At 37.0% G+C, this 18,441-nt stretch overlaps 1 protein-coding gene across 1 annotated transcript in view; it reads right to left on the bottom strand.

Moving 5' to 3' along the window:
- LOC306847992 (plexin A3) overlaps positions 1–18,441 on the bottom strand; it is a gene marked incomplete at its 5' end in the record, with an annotated part of 145,749 nt that overhangs the window by 48,583 nt on the left and 78,725 nt on the right. The window contains 3 exons of the mRNA XM_079382285.1: positions 10,324–10,438; positions 16,153–16,252; positions 17,828–17,984. Of these exons, the coding sequence (XP_079238411.1) occupies positions 10,324–10,438; positions 16,153–16,252; positions 17,828–17,984 (372 nt within the window). The remainder of the gene's footprint in view (positions 1–10,323; positions 10,439–16,152; positions 16,253–17,827; positions 17,985–18,441) is intronic.

The following is an 18,441-nucleotide window of genomic DNA, read 5'->3' as shown; positions in this document are numbered from 1 at the left end:
CCGCCGTGTCACTTCCTGTGCGGCTACGGCGTCCAGCTTGAAAGACCACAGCAGCCAGAGCGCTTCCTGCTGAGCTAATGGCATCTCTGTCACTCATCCCACAATTAATTACCTCTGTCCGCAGCTCGTTAATGAAAGAGTCGCCCCACCAAGACGAGACGAGAAGAGGAGGAGGAAGAGAGTGATTTGGGAGAGAGCGAGAGTGTGAGAAAGTGAAAGAAAAAGAAAAAGAAAGATTGCATTGTGGGAACAAGAAAACAGATTGAGAAGGGACAGAAGGAGAAGTGACACTTGGAGAACACAAACGGAGAGGCAGAGCATCAAAGTGAGGAGGAGGAAAAAAACAAAACATTATGTGAGAGAAAATGAGGGGAGGGAGGCGCCGGGGTCCCAGTGGGAAAAAAAGCCAGTTTGAAAATGTGTGGAATCTCTCTGTGGCCATTAGTCTTGGTGAATCGTGTCCCTGCAGTGCTGCTCTTTAAGGTTAAATACATACATAAGCTAATTAAGCTTCCTGTAATGATAAATGTTACGGAGGGAGAGCGATATTACGGCTCACCAGCAGCTCTGTCAATCAATGTCACTCTCACATCATGACACAGCAAATGCAGAACACTCAATAACTTCTAGAACGTTCTTTAATATACGTACATAGTGCTTGACAGATCAGTCATTCATGCACATTCAGATATAGATATAGATATATACATAAAATATGTTTTATTACTCATCAAATATACCAGATTGATAAGTGGATTTTGCAATGCAAACTTGACGGCACAATGCCATATCGCTATGAATAATCTGACAGGGTAAAATCATAAACATAAGCCTATTAAATTAAAATGTAACATTTCTTTAATATATTTTCATTTAAAAAAAATATAAATGATATTTAAAATCATAACTATTTTATAACAAATTCATATATAAAAAATATTTAAATTTTAATATAAAAATAATAAACCAATTTGTTAATATATATATATATATATATATATATAAACATTTACATTTACATTTACATATATACATATATATAAATTTATATACTGAAGTATATAAATGATATACTTAAATTTTTAATAAAAATTTAATTTTATATAAATTTACATATTTACATATATAATTCTATATACTATTATGTAGCTATTTCACATTTTTATTTTAGGCATGAATAAAAAAAATACAATTATGGTATAGATATGATTATATAATTTTTTTAACTACAAACAATAACTTAAGTAATTTTAACATTACGTTTAAAAAAAAAGAAAATTAGAAATTCTATTTAATTAATAATGTAATTAATATTTTATTATATTATTATATTTTATTATATTAATATCACATTATTAACTAATGTAATTAATAATGTACACACACACACACACGTATAGTCTTACAATTAAAACTTTCAAAGTAGAAATAATATGTAATATTTTTATATATTATGTAGTTATTTTGCTTTTTTGATTCTAGCCAATTTAAGTAGAAAATTGTGTGACACAGATAAGTAATCTATATAAAAGAGTATACAATTATCATATCATATCATATCATACACAATGTATATGTTTGTTTTTACTAACATTTTTATTTTAGAAAAAAAATATTTACTAGTCTATTTACTATAATAAAAGATTACTACAAATTAAGCAACAATTCAAAAATGCTGTGCTGCAAACTATGGCGGCCGAACAGAAAGAGATTTAGAGCGTCTCACACCGATAAATCCACAGCCAAACCATCAGCCGTTTCAACGCTACACATCTATATATACTGCCAGAACTAACACTAGTCATAAAGTTTTATACTCCAAAACTCCTCGGAGAAACATCATATTTACACAAACTCTTTCTCCCTTAAAAAAGACCATTTAAGAGCTTTTGCTTGATCTCCAAAACTCAAAAACACTTCCATCTTACAGACCACACAATGAGAGGGAGAGGTAAAAATGCATTTTTTTTAGATGCCGGGGTGGAAGTGTGGGCCGTAATTAGGGGTCCGCGAATCACCCGGTCCCAGAGGTCACCTACCGTGAGCTTAACAAACACGCTGTAGCCTCATCAACACGGCAAAGCTGGCAAACAGACACAAGGCGTTGTGTAGGAGGACATCCACGCGTGATGTACAGATATAACGAAACGCATTTTAAAACAACAGATGAAGAGCATAAGACCCTTATTAGACCAGCTGCTGCATTCAGAACCGGTCCCATCCAGAAAGGACAAACTTACAGTCCCTTTAATTGGCAATGTGAAGGTCAAACAATGTGTGTGAATGAAAAGACAATTTATTTATTTTATTTAACTTGTCTGCAGTAAGAATGCCAGTCACTGACTGCATGTGTAATTCTTTTAGCTTGTAAATTCAGTTTTTATACTATTTTCAACTTTACTTGAAATTAATATTAGCTAGTTTGTTGGTTTTGTTACGGTTTAGTTGTTTATTATGAAAAACTACAAATTTACATTTTTATTTTAAACCATTTTGCTTCATGAAAATATTTTAAAATCAGTAATTTGAACCAATTATATTATCAGAAAATTCAACTGAGCCAGCAGACTCAGGAACAGTGTTTTTTGCCAGACTACTTTATTATTTTTCACTACAGCACAACATCTGCATGAATGTTTACGCATCTGTGTTTATATTTGTCGCACTATAATCTCTGCACTGATTCAGTCTTTTGTTGTGCACTATGTAGTAATTATCTGTGCCCTGACCCGTTCTCCAGTGCTACAACATTCAAAGCTGCTCAAATTTGCACTCTGCTATGGAAATGGTCATCATTCCTACCACTCATCTGTTTTTGTTATTTATTTTGATTGATTTACACACACAACTCTGTACCCAGTGTGCAAATGATTCAAGAATCTAGTTATCGTCAATAATCGAAGTTAATATTAGTTAGTTTGTTGGGTTTGTTACAGTTTGGTTGTTTATTATGAGAAAATACATTTTTACATTTTCAATGATTCGAGGTGAAACTAGTTGAGCTGTGTCTTTATGCAAAAAAAATGTTTTGCGGCACAAAGTTAACCCACTATTTTTTTGTTGTTGTTGTAAGCAATCGAGCAGTGTACTTTTGCTATAGTAACTTCCTCAAGGCAACTTCAAGGGTCTGTTCAGTTACTAAAATGTTGGAAAAGAGGTAAAACTATACATACAATAATGTAAAAAATTTGGGGTTGGTAAAATTTTTAAATGTCTCTTTAAGATTCAATAAATCTGTATTTATTTGAAGAATCACAGTAAAAATCTTGTGTAATCTTGTGAAATAGTATTACAATTTAAAATAACGGTTCTCTATTTGAATATATTTCAAAATATAATTTATTCTTGTGATGCAAAGCTAAATTTTCAGCATCATTACTCCAGTCTTCAGTGTCACATCATCCTTTAGAAATCATTCTAATATGCTGATTTGAGGCTCAAGAAACATTTTTTTATTATTACCAGTGCTGAAACAGTAGTACTGCTTAATATTTTTGTGACATTTTTTAAATGACTGCATTTTTTGATGAACAGCAGTTCTTTTCAATTTAAGTCTTTATTGTCCATTTTGATCATTTGAATGCATCCTTGATGAATAAAAGTATTAATTTCTTTAAATTAAAATAATAATATAATTCTTCTTTACCCTAAACTTTTGAATATACATTAGAGTTTTTATTCTATTTTTAGTGCACCAAAAAATCCCATCACCATCAGAACAGAGTTGTTAATATAATTTGGGGCTGCACTCACAGTGAAAGACTCCTAATCAATATGACTTTGGAGGACCCTCAAACAGATGTAGCAATACTCCTCTTGGAAAACACTGCGGTGGAGAGACAGAGAGAAGCCGGCTGCTGTACAGTGGATTAGGCCCAGGGCGCTGGAGTGCTGCTGGGAGCTGGAGAGACCCCGTCTCACTCACCCTGTTTACAGTGTGAAGAGTGTTTTTATGTCAGTGTTTTTGAAGCACCTCTCAAAGCCTGGGCCAAGGCACTGGGGCAGAGCTTACACTGGGAGAAGATGCACTCCACTGAGCTGCTGTCTCACACACATTCCCGTCAGCTTAAGGGCCTGGATCACTGACTCACACACACACACACACGCACACACACACACACACTGATCAGAGCAAAAGAACGCCTGTGTATTGTTAATGTAAAAATAAGCCAGTGTGGTAATCATTGAAAGAGCCTATATATGCTCTCGGCCCACGCCAACACGAATTTCTCCCCCCCGGCTACCTCTTCTTACGATAAATGACAGTGAGCTTGTTTCTCATTTCAATCCAGCCTGAAAATCCTGAAATGACAATGGGAATTCAATGCGTGATTCAAAAGTTGCTCTGTTCCAAAACCTAGGGAGCTGCTTACTATAATTATGCCGCCTGCTATTACACCTTGAAGCCAAAATCTAAGACAGCTTCACATACTGAACACACTAATCACAGTATTTATACTACAAACTGGCACAGAACAGAGCAAAAGTATGCAAACTGGAAGTACATAAAAAGGTCAAGGTTTAGCTTAGTTGGTTGGCAAGGTCCAGCTAACCCGTGGTTGGCAGATGCTTTTAGGATGCAAAAAATAAACATTTGTGGAACGCTAAAAATAAATGGGATCGATCTTTTGTATGGCCTTTTACTTTATGCTATTTGTGTGGTGCACCAAAATAGTAAACAGATTAATAAAATGTAGATAAATGATGAACATATATACAAATGAACGACTGTAGAAAGATAGATAGACAGACAAACAGAATGATAGAAAGAACAAGAGAACAAGGGGAAGACAGACATCGAGTTGAAAGGTAGAATCTAAAAAGCTTCTTTTAAAAACATACATGTAGGTCAATTGATTAATAAATAAAACTATTATGAATACACATTTCATGACTAGGTTTTGGGACGGCACTAATGTGTGTGTGGAGTGAGCGTTTGTGATGAACACAAACGTCTCTCTTCACGGACGCGCTCTCTGAACTGCTGTCACCGCTACACCAGCACTCTCCCCTCCAGTATCAACACCGGATGACTCAACACTTTTCGCTGACTAACTCTTTTCTTGAAGGAGAGCGAGGGGGGAGGAGTGATAAGAAGATTGTCAGGCCTGGTGCTGGAGGGGAAGACAGACAAACCGAGAGAGATGGGCATATCTCAGCGCTGCTGGCTGCCTCTGATAAGCACTGATAAGGCATCTCTTTGATGTTCAGTTAAGTGTAAAATTAAAATGCGCCAAAAGCCGAGGGGCGCGTGGCACCCCCTTCTGCAACTGAAGACGGGAGGATTTTCCTCTCTTCTCTTTGGCTCCTCCCACGTGCACCTCTCTCTCAAATCAGGCAGGTGTTAATTGTATGGGTGTCTGTCCCGACGTGCTTATATAACATCCAAATCATATATCAAATCATTTTCAATCTTTCATCTGGCTATCATTAAGCCTCATTATCCACACGGCCTGATTACAGATCCAATTAACCTTGTTTCTCTGAGCCGTGGCTCCACTAGCATGCGTATAGTTAATAATTTCTCTAATTGAAAAACTGTAATGTCAGAATTACAGATATGAAAACACTTAGTTGCCAAGCAGCTGCAATGACGGCATAAAAAAGTGGCACTGGCCAAATGAAATATTAATACATCTGGAGACGCTTCTAGAAGCTTCTAACCCAATTCGTCACATCTGACCAAACAGATTAAGCGATTTATTGTAGAGTCGTATTTTACACTTTCGTAGCATCTTAGCTTATTTTACAGATGAGTCTAGGAAGAATCATAATTCAGATAAGCCAATAAATATTTTCATGTTGTGGTCAATAAACAATAAACGGCTGATTTTAAAATCTAGGACTAAAAACATAGAAACAACTGCTGCAGCTATTACTACTGCAAATAAATATATAAACCAACACAAAAAAAGTAACAGTTAGAAAAAAAGTGTAAAAAAAAGGCATTGTAGGATGTACAGTACGAAAACCAACAATGATGGCACCATCACACAGCATCATTTCCATGAACGTTCTGAGTCTACAGAGAACCGAAGAGTTACTGAAACCAGTCTAAACGCAGACTAGACCTTAGATTCACACTTGAATTCACACTGCATCTCGCCTCATCTAAAGCTACATCGTTAGTTAGCCGGGCCACTTTGTTCCTGTCTCTGTGCTTTTACTCTGTAATCATGATGAAAAGAAATGCAAGAGAGATATAAATAAAGTGACTGCATTCAGTGTCTGGTATCCACGCAGCTGGAGAGTCACGTTTGCTGTTTTTCCTTCACTCCTCGGTCATCGGGTACACTGAAACTCCGATAACTTCTCAACCTGTGAACCTACAGCTCAGTCAATAAGTGTGCAATAATGCGCTCTGACGAGAAATGAAAAGCAAAAAGAGAGAAAGAAATGGAGAAAAGGAGAGAAGAATAAGGAGGAGGCGGGAATACAAGATGTAAATCTATTCACAGATTGGGCCAAATCTGTGCTTAGACTATTATTTTCCCTCACCGCAACAGAATCTTGGCTGGAAACACGACACCAACCAAGACATTAAACACTTGGGCCTATTTCAAACATCAGTAACCACAAACAAAAGGCACCAACAAAAAAACTTGGCCAAGTTATTTGGCTCGATACTCATTAGCACCTGAAATTCTGGAAGGAATTACACTGTAGACACCCTGAAAACATCCATCACAGCGTAGCAGCGCCAAACCGAGAATTACTAAATCAACAGGATGAAGCTGTGATTGACTCAAATCCGCTTTGCAGAATGGAAATAAAAATGACTGCACTAGATTCTAACAATTGTGCAGAAAATGAGTTTCGTTTCACACAAGACTAGAGTGATCTGGATGGCTGCTTATACGTTCAGGAGTAAAACCGTGAATATAGCGATAACCAGAGCTACATTTTAGTGACTTACGGCTTTGAACAAAAAGAAAAAGAAAATAGATGGCAACAGTTAGTACCAACAGCAAGACATCTTAAGAATATTTAGTGGTCACTAACGATGCTTTCCATCCAAGTTAAGAATTTAATTTAAACGAAAAATTACAAAAACTATTTATTCATGAATGTGTTTCACCACTTAAATTATAATAATATCAATTAATTACATTTGAAATTTAAAAACAAAAAAGTTAATCCAAAAGTATGTTTTTCTTACAGATTAAATATTGCAAAAATAAAACAAAAATTTATCAAATACAAAACATTATTCAAATGAATAAAATAAACGAATAAAATTCCATTGTAATTTAAGCAAATGTTTTACTACCAAATAAAAAACAGTGCAAAAACTGTTTATTGGTGAATATGTTCGACCAATAAATAAATGGACAAAATAACATAATAAATATATTCTTACCAAATAAAAATACTGCAAAACCTATTCATTTGTAAATGTGGATCACTAATAAATATATGTATTACAATAAACACAATATAAATAAATAGATCAAATTATGTAAAAACTAACTTTAACCTAAACATTTCAATAATATTTCTATATATAAACAGAAAAAATGTGCAAAATAAATATGTGGATGGAAACCCACACTCTAAAAAAATGCTGCTATATAGCACTAAAAGTGGTTCTTTGGCTCGTAATCATAGGGGAACCACTTTTGGTGCTTCAGTGGTTCTTCAGTGGTTCTTTGGCATGACTGAGGGGCTATATAGCACCGCTACCATATACAGAACCTGTTAAGCTCCTGTATGGTTCTTCAGCGGTTCTTTGGCATGACTGAGGGGCTATATAGCACCGCTACCATATACAGAACCTGTTAAGCTCCTGTATGGTTCTTCAGCGGTTCTTTGGCATGACTGAGGGGCTATATAGCACCGCTACCATATACAGAAACTGTTAAGCTCCTGTATGGTTCTTCAGTGGTTCTTTGGCATGACTGAGGGGCTATATAGCACCGCTACCATATACAGAACCTGTTAAGCTCCTGTATGGTTCTTCAGTGGTTCTTTGGCATGACTGAGGGGCTATATAGCACCGCTACCATATACAGAAACTGTTAAGCTCCTGTATGGTTCTTCAGTGGTTCTTTGGCATGACTGAGGGGCTATATAGCACCGCTACCATATACAGAACCTGTTAAGCTCCTGTATGGTTCTTCAGTGGTTCTTTGGCATGACTGAGGGGCTATATAGCACCGCTACCATATACAGAAACTGTTAAGCTCCTGTATGGTTCTTCAGTGGTTCTTTGGCATGACTGAGGGGCTATATAGCACCGCTACCATATACAGAAACTGTTAAGCTCCTGTATGGTTCTTCAGTGGTTCTTTGGCATGACTGAGGGGCTATATAGCACCGCTACCATATACAGAACCTGTTAAGCTCCTGTATGGTTCTTCAGCGGTTCTTTGGCATGACTGAGGGGCTATATAGCACCGCTACCATATACAGAAACTATTAAGCTCCTGTATGGTTCTTTGGGGTGATTAAGGTGATATATAGCACCACTGCCGCACAAAAGAACCACTGTTGGTGCTGTTTAGCACCATTTTTGTTGAAGAAATACAATGCAATATGGCTCCTCTTATGGTTCTACATAGCACCATTTGACAAAGGTGATGTATAGCACCTTTAAAGATATGGTACTATATAGCACCAAAAGTGGTTCCCGTATGATTACGAGCCAAGAACCACTTTTAGTGCTATGTACCACCATTTTTTTTAGAGAGCTGTTAAATGTGGTGTCACTGCATGAACAGGATTCATAAGACGAGTAAAAACAGTTCCAGCTGCTGTGTGTATGTGGCTTATAGAATGTTGTTCCTGCCTTCAATGTCCGGCAGATCATTTTTCTATTTCATCAAAAGTAAATAAATCAAATAAAACTATTCCAAAAGCTTCAAAAACTAATAGCACAGCATGAACACTCTGAGAAATGTCCTCCTTTAATAACAGCTTATGAAAATTCTATTTTAGTCTGAATGACATTTGCAACAATTCTTCCTCTTATCGTCCAGTGTAAACACACGTCTAGGGAAAATGCCTTGGCCATTTCCAGCAAGTGTCAAACGAGACCAACAATGAAGAAGTTCCCAGTGTTTCACAGACAATGAGTGAAAGAAGCGATTGATTGGACACTTGTGAGAGAAGTCGCTGACCAGGTTGTGTCTGCCATGGCCTGAGGGGCTTGCTGGATGTCAAAGGAATAGCTGATCCAAAAAGGAAAATCTGTCATTATTTACTCACTCTTATGGTTGTTTCAAACCCGCATGTTTCTGTTTATTCTTATGACACATAAAAACTACCAGCATATGGGTTTGGGACAACATCATGAGGGTAAAGAACACAATTTTCATTTTTGGAAGAACTATTACTTTACATTTGTATGCGAAGTTGAGGCGGACACATAAGTGGTTCTGTTGTACTCGCTTCCTGTTCCTCCAGGGAGCAGGGCACAAAAGCTTGCATACTCTGTTTAAAAGAATGCCAACCCTCTAGGGCAAAATCACAGTGCAGGAAACTGAGAACAGACGAGCTGCTCTGAACATCTGAATCTATCTTTCATTTGAGAAAGTGAAACAGTGAGTCATCTAAGCCACACTGAATCAGAAATGAACTCATAATACATCTGAATCTGATTATGCCGCGTGGCACCGCTGCAGATGAAACCCTCGAGACTGGAACGGTTTATGCTGGGGACGGGCAGTCAAGCATTGTTTTAGTACCAACTAGTTGACTAGCAAAAAGACAACTCAGATTACTTACAAAATGATTTTCTAATTTATTGTGGGAAGAGAATGTGAAGAGCTACGAGAAACAGAAGTTTTTTTGTTATTTCTACATTGTATTTTTTATTATTATTATTTTTAATTTAATAATTAAAAACACGAAAAATGCTTAACATCAAAATTTAAAAATAGCATTTTTTCTATTTAATTCTTCCCATTATATTTACAGTATGAGTTAAGCATTTTTTTATATTCATTATTAAAGTAAATATAAGCATTATCTATGTACATATTTATTTTACATATTTTTTATTTTTACATTTTTTATATTTTATTTTCCTACTATAATAAATAAAAACAATGTTTTTATATATACAAACTCACATTTTCATTGTTGTATATTTTTTTTATTTATTTGTAAAACATTACTTTTTGGCTTGTAGTTTTCACCACATTCTGACTGTTTTTGCAAAGACATTTTTAGCATTATCTTCATATTTGATTAAGCAAATGATTTGATTTTTATAATGCCTTTGAATACTTAAGACTACAGAATAACTCAAAATGCCCATCAGTTGATGCGTGTCATTTACCAGAGGATTGTTTGGTTAGCTGGTCTGGTTTGGTTTCTTACCTCTGCGCTGCTCACTCGACCTTCCTGGAAAGAGCACTCAGCAACGTTATTAGTGCAGATGTGGCGATATTTACACCAGTTGCAGGGGAAAGGGCTGCTAACACACGATGAACACCTGCAGAGGAGAAAAACATAAGAGAGTTACATGAGAGGTCTGTTCTGAGCACATAAAACAAGTCATCTGTGAACTCAGCCCAAGTTTTCACTGACTTCAGAGTTAAACCATAATGTAACTATTTTACCACAAAATCCACCCCAAAACTGGTTTTGTTTAATAATCCTACTCCAAGTTTTGAAAGCATATTTTTCATAGTACAAAGTCATTTAATTCGGTGTTTTTATGCAATCACAAACTGCCTTTGATGTAAAATAATATACATTATAAATAAATAAAAAATAAAATAACTATACATTTTATTATAAAAAATATAGATAGATAGACAAACAGACAGATAGATAAACATATATAATCCATAATCCATGCATTTTGATGCTTTTTTTCCAGACAGTTTAATTGATTACAATAGAAATGATCTAGTTTTGTTTTGTGTCACTTTAACCAGACTGACTATCCTGTCAGTATCTGAAAATAGCCCTTTCTGGTTCAAAACCAACATCTTTCCAGTGCAGAACCGGATTTTCTTCATGGAAATGAACAAAACAGGGCCATATTTGGCATTTGCGGTCAATGGAAACGGGAAAAAAAAGCAACCAAACCAAACCAGATCTACACCCAGAAATACAAGAAGTTGGAACTACAACTTGTGTGATATCTTCAGCAGCGACCTAAACTCCCTGTCCTCAACTGAACCTCTGGCTCAAGTCATTAATTCCCTCAATTCTTCGAATACTTCGCCTATAAATCACTTCATTGTCCTTGGGAACATCTTGAACGAGCCCCGGGTCAGACTTAAAACTCTCGTAGAGGGTCTCTCATCGTGAATGAAGACGCCGCTGTGGAAATCTGAGCGGTCAATATGTCACAAATCCTCTCTTTCACTTCAACACACACTATTAATCCTCGAGGGCCATTGAACACAGACTCGTTCGCGCCGCTTCTCAATTAGTCATTAACCCAACCCTGAAAAAGTCTTTTAGATGGCGGCCCTAATGACATTCCCAATTAAACAGTCATGTCCTGCCGAGAAACATAAGCAGGCGACACCTGCGGACTCGAACACGCATACCCAACGAAAGGCAAATCGCACCACGAGAAATGAAGCGCATGCTGCGAGAAGGTTTGCGGATACTTCCGGCAGGGTGATTTTCTCCATCTCATGCTGTCTCTCATCTACCACTGGCCCCGTACAGAAAGCCCATGCAATACGCCAACCAAATCACGTCCTTCCCTCCGGAGGCACAGTTCAGATCGCCTTCAGAGAGCACTCGACAGTCCGAGCACACCACACCTGGAGCTGCATTGCTCAGTATAATCTCGTTTTGCTCTCGGGTGGAAAAAAAGATCCTCTGCTGCTCCCGTCTGAAACATCCCAAACGCTGGCACTGGCAAAATTACACCGGCCGCTTTCTTGCACAACCATCTCTGGTGGAACAATTGAAAGCGTACGGATTATCATGGGTCATTTAAAACAAGTTAATGCATTTTCTTTGCAGTATGGGTGCGTTTGAACTTGCTAAATCTAATATTACTGCCGACGGGGGTTCAGCGTGGGTGTGTTTTTTAACGCGCTGGAAGGTAAAGATGCAAACTAGAGCTGATGGAGGAGGGCGCAGCGCTCCACTGCAGCTGAAATACGTTGTAAATACTGCAAACCAATCTGCAAGTCTCGCCTGAAATATGCAATATGCTGTGTCAGGGGTTTAAGGCCCATCAATTCACTCAGCTTTAATTTGAGCGTGGGCTGAAAAACACAGCACGGCCAAATGGTGACACTCTGATGAAGTGAGTGTTTTACCATCACTGGGAGTCTGGGCTGGACTTTCAGCGCAGGCAAATCTGGAGTTTGTGCACTATAGTCAAACTGAAATTAAAAACTGACCATATTTAAGCTCTAAATACAAGTTGCTGGCCTCAATTCATCTGTGTATATCATTACAAAGGTCACAACAAATTTTTTCTTTCTTTTTATTTATTTTTTTAAAATTATTTTTCAATGGTCTACCTCTAAAACATCCGTCATTTTCAGATGACATCGCTAATCTTCCCCATGCCCTCCCATCCAATCATCTGGCTCCTTTCTGGTATGGAACGCCCTCTTTTCACAATCCAATCAACTCATAATGGATAAAATCAAGCCTTCACTTATATAAAACAATTTATATTGTCATACACAACACAATTTTTTTTAAAATTCCATTTTGCACAAATGCATATTTAATTCTGAGCAAAATTTGAGATGGGATGATGTATATATGTATATATGCAAAATATGCAATATACACGCAAATTTACTATGATTTTTTATTACTTTGCTATTTTATATATATATATATATATGTTCATTCATGCAAAACATTATTATCTTGTGTTTTGCTCATGACTGCATATTAAAATTATAGATTTATTTTATAATAACATTGTTTTGTCCTGACTGATGCTTCTAAGACTCACAAATCACTTTTGCAAATTCAACAAAACACTGCCAGATAACATTATCATCAGAAACCACAATAACACTGCAGAATACACAACAGAAAACCGAACACAATTTACAAGGCATTTAAAAAAAAAAAAAAAAAAAAAAAAAAATCAACAAATTCTCCTTATTGTTAAGCTCTACAACTACTCCTTGAAAACCTACCCAACTATTCATAAAAACGGTGAGAGAGGACACAGTCATCCTTTGATATGCACCTCCTGGTAACTTGAGGCCATGCATATCTAGGTTGAGCAATAAAACACAAAAGAGTTTCACATGTTTAATGAATGCCCACATTCACATCCAAAACTAACTAGCACCAGAAAGACACCCTCGCTAACAGCTGCATGGGAAGATGAAACAGAATAAGGGGCTTCGGCTTTATATAAGCCATTTCATAACTAAATATCCTGAAATGCACTATGGCTTCCTCCCCTGCCCCCTCTCTCATATCACAGGTGGTCGCTATCCCGCAGGGAAAGAGGAGGTTAAGAGGGGGTTGGGGATGGACCTTTGGGTCTGGGTGGCCGAAGAATAGTGGGAAATAAATATGGAGGCAGGAGGACGAAGACGAGTGGGTGCCGTCCACTGGCGTCACCAGAGGCAAAGACAATCGGCGGGCTAAACGTTCCCACAGGGCTTTTGTGAAAACAGGAAATCTGGCACAGGCTATAGGCCGTGCTGGCAAGGTAGTGGGCCTCGCTCGGACTGGGTTGCCATGGCAACTGCCGAGCCCGGCTCAATGGATCAGCACGGAGAAGATCACACACACACACAGACCGGATTGCCGAGTGTAGCTTTGCGCATCTAATTTTCTACCTGTATATGCAGAACCAAGGTGCAAATTGTCATCACCACATGGCGGCTCCCTCCATTTGTCATATTTTATCCTCCTTTTGTTTCCGCTTTCCCTCCTTTGATAAACTAATTCGCATTTCCCTCCCGTTTCCATGCAAATCACAACTGGAACGGCCGAAATGGGTTCGGAAAAACAAAGCAAGTGCTAACAATGCGTGATTGTGCTGGCTGACTGGGTTAAGTGATGTAAAGCGCTCGAATGAAAGGAGGAGCGGCGGAGGGAAATAAACAAGGGGGTTCCTGTCCTCCGGGACGCACCAACACATCTCCACCCTCTGCATCGACTTCACGATGACTGAAGTGCAAATGAACGTAAAAATATAGAGCGCAGAGCTCACAGTCCAGAGTTTGGGTGTGACTGCCAATCAACACTGAACTGACCTGAGCTTCTTTAGAGTTGAACGGAGCTCCATTCATAACATAGAACTTGTCTTTTTAGAGCTATATTACAGCTGAAGTTGTATTGGTTTCATATTTGATTTTCATTTTTATTACTGTGAAGCTGCTTTTCAACATTTTTGCATTGTTTAAAGCGCTATATAAATAACCTGACTTGAGGCGGAAGCAGACGACCGCATGAACGGAGCGCAAAAATAACCCGAACCTCAAACGGAAATCATCCCAGCAGCTGGACCGCACTGCAATTACACACCAGCACCTAACACCTCTGGAGCAATTACACTCATTTAGTGACCACAGACAGAGCTGCAACTAGCTCTTTTTTACTGCAACTAAAAACTGATCATTTCTGACCCTTGAGTTGTTCTAAACCTGTATGAATTTTTTTCAGCAAAAGAAAAAATTGATACCCAAATAGTTGACGGTAGCCATTGATTTCCATGGTATGGAAAAAAACTACAGAAGTCAATGGCTACCATCAACTGTTTGTTTACCAGCATTCTTCAAAATATCTTCTTTTGTGTTCAGCAGAAGATAGAAACTCCTATAGGTTTCTAACAAGTGGAGGGTGAGCAAATCATGACCAAAAATTAGATTTTTAGGTGAACTAGTTGAATCAATGATGAACTGACTTCAACAGGAAGTGTTTACTATCATCCTCTTGCATTATCGACACACTATTTATCTGTTTAACACTGTAAAGCTGCTTTGAGAACATAAAAAATGTTTGTGTCCAGAAACAGCTGCTTTTTTTATGAGTTCCTTTTAACATGACAGCATCTCAAAAACGGAGCGCTGAAAAATAGACAGTGAACACAAGACAATGATGAAAGACATCCAACTAGCGCATGTTTACATACAAGAACAACTGCAGACAGATGCAAGAATGACTCTTTATACCTTATCCACTAATATGATAAAACTTCTCTACATATATAAAAAAGTAACATTCAGAAATATTAAGGAAGATTTATTATCAAATAGATACCGATATTAACAGACAAAGCTCTGATAATGGGAGATTTTTTAAAATAATTTTAATAAGCACTCTAGACTAAATTATGCATGTGCTTTTGATTAAGCAAAGCCGTACACAAACACTTCCTTATCTACAAACATCTGTCTAATCCAGCTCCAGCTCTTCTGCTTTCAGCGAGTACCACAACACATCTGTGCTATGCTTGTCTGTATCATAAAGCCATCTGAATTTCAGACATCATAATCTGACCACAAATTAACAGATTTTTTTTTTAATGTAGTTTATCACTACACATAAGGCTTTAAAATGAGGATTTATTTAAGATTAATTGATGCATTTAGTATTATGAGTTATGAACAAATAACATTTAAGGCATTTATTCCTTTCAATGTTAATTTATATCTATCGTTGTATAATTTTGAAAATATGTAATATTTTAATATTTTATAATACAGTCATAAAATGCATTCATTTTAACATTTGATATTAAATATTAAGTATGTAGAAATAAACATTAACCAAGAAAAATATTTATTAATTTGAATTTTATCACTGCTTTGACACAATCTTTATTGTATACAGTGCTATAGAAATTAAGGTGACTTGTGTAATAAAATCAGTAACTTCTGGACTGATATTACCCAGATTTGAACCTGCAACCATCGTGTTAAACTCCTAGAGCTTTAACCCCTAGACTTCAGTTTCCTCTTTCATTTTCTAGCGTGTTTTTAAGAACGTCAATATAATTTCTTTAATGTGAAAAATTCCAGCTGCTGCGCTGGCTGTTTTAGGAGCAATGATGTGAGGCTGGACGAAAAGTGCTGAATCAATTGTGTGTGTGTGTGGGGGGGGGGGGGGGGGGGGGGGGGGGATTAGTGCTGACTACGTGGATAACGGCGGCTGTGAAGGAAACTAGTTCAACGACTGCGAATCCAATCAAACCCGGCTGGAAGTTTCACACGTCACAAAGACATCTCTGAAGATCGCACTTACGATTGCAAGACGCTGCAGTTGTAGAAGATGAAATCGGTGGTGATGAATTTGAGACCCGTCTCTTTGGACTTCAGAGAGAGCTTCACGACCCGTTTATCGCCTGGAAAAGAACGTAAAGAGACAGTAATGAAGAGAAAGGCGAAGAAAATGCAGGAGAAATGAAGTTAGTGTGAGAAAGGCCGTTTGAACCGGCGCTGATGGTCTAATGCAGACAGCGCAGCATCTGTGCCCCGCTCTGCACATATACTCACTAATGTTCACGTTTCTAATATATTTGATTGCGAGACCATTTATCCACTTCTTCCATCTGTGAGCGAAATGCACTTATGTTTCAAACTCAGCAACCCTTTTGCGTTCCATAATGACTACATCTCTGCCCATCAAATTATACTTGTGGGCCTCACTCCACTATAATTGACATAATATTTCCATTTGGACATGCAATAATTGTTATTAATGGGAATACCAGGTTTCCGGAGTCTAAAAGTTACCATCAGGAGATTTTGAATTCTTAGAGTACCTTAAAAACCAGAAAAAATGAAAAGGGGGGGAAATTAAGTAGGTCTCAAAGCTTCAGGAAGCTCAAAAGAGATGCATGTAATTATCAGTCAAAAAAAAATTTAAAAGGAAAAAAATTTAATCAAATTAAATTTCTAAAGCGCAATTTGTTGGAAGCAGCTCTGCAGAGCAGCTTAATAGACTTGGTCACAGTAGATGGATTTCATCTGACGCAAATGAAAACGAGGTCGTGAGAGATGGATGTTCAGTATGTCTGACCGTTGAAAGATTGAAAATGTTTCCACAAACTTCAACAGTTTGACCTGAAGACCGCATGACATATTGAATCGTATTTGTTTTTGTTCACACCAAATTAAACATTATAGTAACATGAGAGGATTAAATGAAAAACAAATTAAAGGAATAAATGAAATTTGCACACTGTAAGAAAATAAATAATTAATTATTATCAATGTTGAAAACAGTGCTGATTTTCAGATTCCATTTTTTCTAAATAGGTGATGTTGGAAAGGAAATCCCCCCCGGATGGAAAGGGCAAAATGAGAATGAAACACTGGGAGGAACCATGACTTAGCAGGAGGAGCCCATGCTAAATAATTGACAATATTAGACATATGATATTATGATGATTAAAGAAGCCATTAGTGCTGTCAGTAATTCAACCAAACGAGAGCTCATCTGTTTGCTGTTCAGACCTTGTCAGGGTAGATGCCATATTCAATATAACGTGAATGAAAATGGGTTCAACTTGAGGTTGCACTGAAAATATATTTTTTTTAGTGGACTAAAAATTCAGAAAACATGGGTAGTGTAAATTGGACATGGCCAAGGACATTAAAACAATCTATTGAATGAATTACGCATCTGTCCCTCAGCCTCATTTTCATTCAAGTCCAATTAAACGTTGTGTCTACCCTTATTAAGAGTCTTAGTGTATAGACGATGGCTCAACTATGGAAAGGTGGAAGAAGGGTTTAATTTAGCTGATATATATATATATATATCACGGGCAATTTTTATTTATTTATTCATAATGTTACAGCTTTTTAAGATCCAATCACATCCCAATAGAAAAAAATCAAGTCTCCTCATATAGTATTTCCAATTTCACTCAAAAACACATCACATTGCTGATTTCAAATGGCATGTTTCTTACCGTATCCCTGGGTGACAGATGGGACGTCCCGCAGGGATGGGGACATGCAGAGGATTTGTCCTTTGGCCAGCACTTCTCCTGGACTCTCCGTTAGCTCCTCAAACACACACGTCACCCCAGCGGAGAGGTTCGGGACGTTAGCTACCTTCACACTCAGCTGGAGCACAAACACAAACACACACGTTCTCCTGTCAGACATACTAGATCATCACGTGAGCCGCCTGATTAAAATGTGTGAAAACAGCGTTTTAGCACGGTTCTGGAAGCATTAATGGAAAAAAAATCAACTAAAAATGAAAATGCTGTCATCTTTTACTCACTTTCATGTCGTTTTAAAGCTGTATGACTACATATTTTTGCAAGAAACACAAAATGATTGAAGAATAATCTTTTTTTTTTTTACTCAGGTGTTATATGAGAAACGTACTTTGTAATTTATCATTTGTTTTAAATAATCTGATTTAGTTTCCAAATAAAGAGAAAATAATAAAAAAATAATAAAAATATTTTAGTAATTTTAATTTAATTCACCATAAAAATAGCCATATTGATATTACAATATAAAATTACAGCAACACTTCAATTCATTAACATTAGTTAATGCATTAAATATC

The sequence above is a fragment of the Barbus barbus genome (genome assembly GCF_936440315.1).
Source record: "Barbus barbus genome assembly, chromosome: 28".
Lineage (NCBI taxonomy): Eukaryota > Metazoa > Chordata > Actinopteri > Cypriniformes > Cyprinidae > Barbus > Barbus barbus.
Note: the sequence above shows the minus strand (reverse complement) of the source record. Positions and strands in the feature narration are given on the sequence as shown.